At 43.7% G+C, this 6,477-nt stretch overlaps 1 protein-coding gene and 1 pseudogene across 1 annotated transcript in view; one reads left to right on the top strand and one right to left on the bottom strand.

Moving 5' to 3' along the window:
- Window positions 1–1,819: 1,819 nt before the first annotated feature.
- On the bottom strand, window positions 1,820–2,050 carry LOC102823818 (annotated as a pseudogene).
- Window positions 2,051–4,127: 2,077 nt separating this feature from the next.
- Window positions 4,128–6,477, top strand: part of PGM2 (phosphoglucomutase 2) — a 60,253-nt gene continuing 57,903 nt past the window's right edge. The window contains exon 1 of the mRNA XM_006876208.1: window positions 4,128–4,223. Within this exon, the coding sequence (XP_006876270.1) occupies window positions 4,128–4,223 (96 nt within the window). The remainder of the gene's footprint in view (window positions 4,224–6,477) is intronic.

Raw genomic sequence — 6,477 nt, forward strand, 5'->3', positions numbered from 1 at the left:
GTGTGCGTTGGACTGAGAACCCACATTACCACACAGGACAACATCATTCAGAACTCAACCCAGATATGTTGTTTTAAGTGCTGCTGAGTCGATTCGACCCATAGCAACCCTGTATAGGGTTTCCAAGGAGCAATTAGTTGCTGAGTTTGAACCATCAACCTTGCAGTTCAAGCTGACCTTGTGGTCAAGTGCTTATCCTACAGTGTCATACCAGGACTTTAATCCAGATATGTTGTTGTTAAGTGCCTTCAAGCCGGTTCCAACCCATGGTGACACTGTATTAGGGTTTTCAAGGAGCAGCTGGTGAGCTTGAACCACCAACCTTACAGTTCAAACAACTTTGCAGTCTGACTCATTAGTCCATAGCACCACACCAGGACTCCCAATCCAGCTATAGAAGTATTAAAAATAAATAAAACAAATCTATAAGTTTGAAATAGGGAACCGGAGATATCCATGTATAATGAAATCAACTACAAACCAAAAAGAGGGACTAGAGTACACACAGAACCTCCAAATGGCAAGGAAGTTTGGGAGATTTCAAGATAAAGCACATTGTATTAAGCAGGGGGAAAAAACCTTACTAAATTACAGTGTGACCTCAAAGAAAAATAATATACCTGTACATCAAAATTTAAAGAGGAAAATCGGAAAGATTTAGTAAACATTAACACAACAGAAGTGAAAATGACAAGAAAACCCATAAACTATTAATAAACTCAACACAGAGAATTATATGGAACAAAGAATCCAAAAGTACTACCAAAAAACCCAAAAAAAAACCCCACCCACACAGAAAAATGACAACAAAACCTATTTGTACTTACTGATAATTAAACTGAATGTTAATGGATTAAATGTACCAGTCAAGGGATATAAAGAGCAGAATGGTTAAGAAAATAGGATCCTTGACTAAGCTGTCTAAAAGAGACATAGCAAAAAGATGGAGACAGTCTAAATGCCCATCAATAGAAGAACGATTAAACAAACTTTGGTACATTTTGGTACACACAATGGAATACTACAAAACATTGAAGACTAAGGATGAATCTGAAATACCTCACAACATGGTTGAACCTGGAGGACATTACACTGAGTGAAATGAATCCCTCAAAAAAGGGCAAACATTGTGTGAGACCATTATTGTAAAAAGTTAAAAAATGGTTTTCTTGATAAAAAGAAACAATCTATGATGGTTGGGGGTGGGGTATGGGAAAATTATGGGCTAGAGGGTAGACACATATTAACACAAGTGACCGGGCAGACAATATGCAACAAGAGGGAGCTTAGCTGAGGAAAGCTAAAAGAAGCAGGAGACACAGGAAGAATGCAGTAAGGTGAATGGAGGTACGTGGAGGGGATTGCAATCATTGTAATGAAGCAAAGTATATGATTTATTGTATGTAAAACTGCTGATCTGTTCTGTAAACCTTCACTCAATTCACAATGAAAAGTTAAAAAAAAAAGTAAGTTATTTGCAATGAAGCAGTCACTGGTCTCACAAAAATTCTATCTTTGTTTTGGGAATTCATATTGCATTTTATTGATTAAAATTTTTCAACTTGCACATTTAGCACTACATATCTTTCATATGGAAATACTCCTAATACGATACCTAATTTTCTACAAGTTATCACAATATGTAATACCTAAAGAATACAGAAGTCTTTTTTTTCCACTTAATGATGCAACACAAATGTTGACAATATATATCCACTTACAACTTACTCTGCTTTCATTTACTATAAAAAAAATTGGTGAATCCATAAGAACTGCTGTAATCATTGTATGGAGTGTACTATAATAATATTTCAATAGTTTATTCCAATCTATTTCTTCTTTTATATTATAAAACATCTTCATTATGTTGTTTAATGAGATAGGTCCACAGGAAGACTGTGCTGCCCAAGGTCAGTCCAACTTTCAGCCAATCAGGTTTGCTGTTTGGCGGCTACTAAATACAGAACTTTGACCTTGCTGAAAGGCCGCTGGGTAGCTGGACCTGGGTCAGCAGCCGAGAGAAGGGGTACAGAAATGCAGACGGTGCCATGTTGCCAGCCGGACTCCCACAAAATTCTATCTTGTCACCTCCAGCATCGTTTCTATCACCAAGACCATATTTTCTAACTGGTGATGGTGGTGTGCCATGGAAATAGTACCGACTCACAGTGACCTGGAATAAGGTTTCTGAGGCTATATTATCTTCACAGGAGTAAAAAGCCTCATTTTTCTCCCGTGGCTGGCCTTGAGGTTAGCAGTCCGACTTGTAACCACTATGCTACTAGAGCTCCTATTTTCCAACTATTGATCCTTATTGTTTCCAACCTTTGCATTCCAATCACCAATAGTTATGAATACATCTTGATTGGTAGAATTCTTCAATTTCATCATTACTGCCTTTAGTCATTGGTGAATAAATTTGAAAAACAGTGGTATTAACTGGTCTTAGTTGTAGGTATATGGCTATTACCCTATCACAGACAGCATTATACTTTAAGATAGATCTTGAAATGTTCTTGATGATGAATGAGACACCATTCCTCTTCAATGTGTCATTCCCGGCATAATAAGCTATATGATTGTCAGACTCTAAATGGCTAATATCAGTCTATTTCAGCTCACTAATGCCTAGGATATGGATCTTCATGCATTCCACTTCATTTTGACCACTTCCATTTTCCCTAGATTCATACTTTATACATTCCATGTTCCAATTATTAATGGATGTTTACAGCTGTTTCTCTTTGAGTTGTGCCCCATCAGCAAACGAAGGTCCAGAAAGCTTTAGTCTATTCAAGTCATCACTTAAACTCTACTTTGAGGAGGCAGCTCTTCCCCAGTAGCATTTTGAGTGTCTTTCAACCCCAGGGGCTCATCTTCCAGCAGTGTATCTGCCACTATTCTGGTGCTATTCAGAATGTTTCAATACTGAATATTCTGGTGCTATCTGACAGTGTTCCACTGCTATTCATAAGATTTTCAGTGGCTAAACGTTCAAAGTAGTCCGCTTCTTCTTCCTAGTTCAACTGAAACCAGACCACCATGAGTGTAACCTACTGGTACTTAAAATACTGGTGGCATAGCTTGCAGCATCACTGCAAAATGCAAGCTACCAAAGTAGGACGAATGGTGGACTCATGTGCTAGTGATTTACAATTAAACTGGAATTCATATTTGTGTGTGGTGTGAAGCACAGGATCAAGTTTCTTTCCTCCTCCCTTCCCCCCCCCCCCCCCCATGAATACTGTGGTGTGGCACTGTGGGTTAATGCGCCAAACTGCAAAGCCGTTTGAACTGCAAGGCCGGCAGTTCAAGCTCACAAACTGGTCCTCGGTAATCCTATACAGGATCACTATGGGTCGGAACCAACTCAACAGCACTTAACAACAACAACAAATGAATACTGTATCCAACTGACCCAATGCCATTCATATCTTTTAAGGTCTATAATAGTAACGCTAACACTAGACAAATATGTACACCTTAGAATAATCAACCATTTGCGATCCAAAGGACTGTATTTACCCAAGTATAAAGTTCAGAAGGGTGAGGAAAGGAGAAATGGAAACAGGGAAGGCAGGGAGGAAGTAGGATCAGTGATGTCACGTGGAGTACACTGCAGTCAATGAGATGAAACAAGATGTGGATGAATTGTTAAATGTCAAACTGATGATGTGTTCATTCATCAATTCTCAATTAAAAGAAGGGCGGTGGGGGAGGGAGTCCTTTCCCCTTTGAAATAACCTTTTCATACACATGGGTTCCACAGATCTTAATCCTCCACGTGGTTCTTTTTCAAAATTTTCTGAGCTATTCTTATCCTCTAAATTGCTACATAATTGTTAGAATGATCTGACGTTACTCTACGCACCTGGTAGGGGCCATGGGCGCAGAAGGAACGTAATAACGAGCAGTTGACTTTTTCATGTACCAGGTGCCACCCCCATCCCCCGCACCCCACCCCCGGAGGCACACTCTTAGCCGGGAGCCCTGCTGGGCGGGGCTATCTTTTCCTGCGGGACCGGCTGCCGGTTTAGGGCTGCTCTCCCCGCCCCGCCTCCTCCGCGCCCAGCCTGGCCGGAAGGGCGCTCGCACCTCCTCTTTCTCTCGACTCTCCCTGTGCTGGGATGGCGGCGGCGGCGGCAGCGGCTCCAGGAGGCAGCGGCCTTGGCGGGGACAGCCGGCTGGACCAGGAGACGGCCCGGTGGCTGCGATGGGACAAGGTGAGGGGCGGTAGGGGGCCGCGAGCGTTTGGAGGAGGCGCCTTGGCCTGGTCGCTCCAGCGCTCGGGCGCCGCATTTCCTGCAGAGAGACTGCGCGGGTGCGTGCTGCGCTCTCCCCTCGGACCTGGCGGGAAGGAGGGCGCGCGGCCAGGCCTCCCGGGCTCCGGCGGCATGGGGCAGCCTCCGAATTTGCTGCGCGAGGTTGTCCCGGGCTGAAGCCGCCCGCTCAGGGCTCTGTGAGGTGGCGACACGCTCCCCTTCCTGTCACTCAGACCGTTGGGTCGTCCTTATTAGTCTGTGCCGGCTTGCACACCCAGAATCGCGCGGTCCCGCCTGTTCCTCTGGCTCCTGAGGCCATTGCAGAGCTGCTATTCCGCCCGCCTCTCCCAGCAGTCTTGGTGGGGCGCTGCAGGTTAACGTGCTGGACTGCAGCGCCGGTCTGAACTGCACGGTCGGCGGTTCAAGCTCACCAGCCACTCCTCGGAAATCCTATACATGGTCGCTATGGGTCGGAACCGACTCGACAGCACTTCACAACTCCAAAGGGCTTGGTTACAAACGATGGCCTACCCGATATGGATCTATAGAGTTTACCGACGACTCTAAGGAGAAAACGCGAGAGAAATCTTCGCGCACAACACCCTCAGCTTTTCTCCCCTTCAGTCTCTTTCTTAAATGCTGGAGCAACGAAGTTGGGACCTAGCTTTTCTATTTTGCGTCTCTCCTCTTTACCTGCCTTCGTGTGTGCTGTTCAGTTTCCCCCGGATGTTCTATCTTCTGCCGAGCCCCTTTCATAAGAAGCCTGTTCTGGTTGACCAACATAAATATTTTTTTCCTAGTACTTTCAAAGCAGCCCATTTTTGTTTTTTGTTATTTTCTTTCGTAACTAATAATGCAATACAACACACAGCTTTTGTTAAAAAAAAAAAAAACAAAAGAAAATACCGGTTTATAGGTTTCTGTGTTTAATGTTTGTCTTCATAAGCATGCAATCTAATGCTCAGTAATGCTTTGGTGTCTACCTCTTGAATTCTTAATATATTTAGAACAAGAGATCAGTTTATTTGTTTTGCATTGGGCAGCAAACTAGGCAGCCAGTCCTGTGTGTCTCACTGACTAGATTCCATTGTTTATATAGAGCACCTGACACAGTGCAGGATGCATTTAAACACACACACACACCATTGCCATCAACTTGATTGGGCTCATAGTGATCCTATGTTGTTAAGTACGGTGGAATCAATTCTGACTCATAGTGACTCTGCACAGGGTTTCCTGGGCTGCAAATCTTTACCGGAGCAGAAAGCCTCATCTTTCTCCCGTGTAACAGTTGGTGGTTTTGAACTGCCGACCTTGAGGTAAGCAGCACGATTCGTAACCACTACGCTACCAGAGCCACTATTGTTGTTAAATGCAGTGGAGTCGGATCCTATCCCCCAAAACCATTGCCCTGGAGTCCATTCCGGAACTGTAGGATAGATTAGAACTGCCTCCGAAGTTTTCTGAAGCTATAAATCTTTACCAAAGCAGACTGCCACATTTTCCTCCCAGGCAGCTGGGTGTTTTAACCACTGTGACACCAGTGCTCCTAGACCTTATAGTCTAGCCACTGTCATTGAGTGGAGTCGGACGCAGAGTGACCCTAGATAGATAGTGTTCCCAAGACTGTAAATCTTTATGGGAGCAGACAGCCTCATTTCACCGTGTCGTTAGTTGTTGCTGCCACTGGGTTGCTCTCAAGCTGGTTTCAGTTCACATTGCTGTTAATGCGGTCAAGTCAGGTCGGACTTACAGTGAGCCTGGATAGGATTTCTGAGGAGCAGCTGATGGGTTTGAATTGCCAGCCTTACAGTTAGCAATCCAGTGCTCATAATACAGAGCCACACCGAGGCTGTAAGTCTTTATGGGAGCAGAAAGCCTCATCTTTCTCCTGTGGAGTTGATCTGCTGACCTTGTAAGTCTGAATTAACTTGAAGGCAATTTTACTTGATTCCACTTAAAACAGGCAAACATGGGAAGTGTGAGCATAATTCCAGAAAGGTAAGGTGTAGTTATGTGGTCAGGCATTGCCTGGGTGTTTATCAAATTGGATGGTGATTGTAAGAAAGTGCGAGGGGCCTTCGAAAAGTTCATGGAAAAATTCCATTCTTTTCACTACAAATTTCCATGAGCTTTTTTTTTTTAATTTAAGGTTTTTATTGTGGATTGAGTGAAAGTTTACAGGGCACATCATCAGTTTCACATTCAGCAATTC

This window comes from Chrysochloris asiatica, unplaced genomic scaffold, assembly GCF_000296735.1.
Source record: "Chrysochloris asiatica unplaced genomic scaffold, ChrAsi1.0 scaffold00364, whole genome shotgun sequence".
In the NCBI taxonomy this organism is placed as follows: Eukaryota; Metazoa; Chordata; class Mammalia; order Afrosoricida; family Chrysochloridae; genus Chrysochloris; species Chrysochloris asiatica.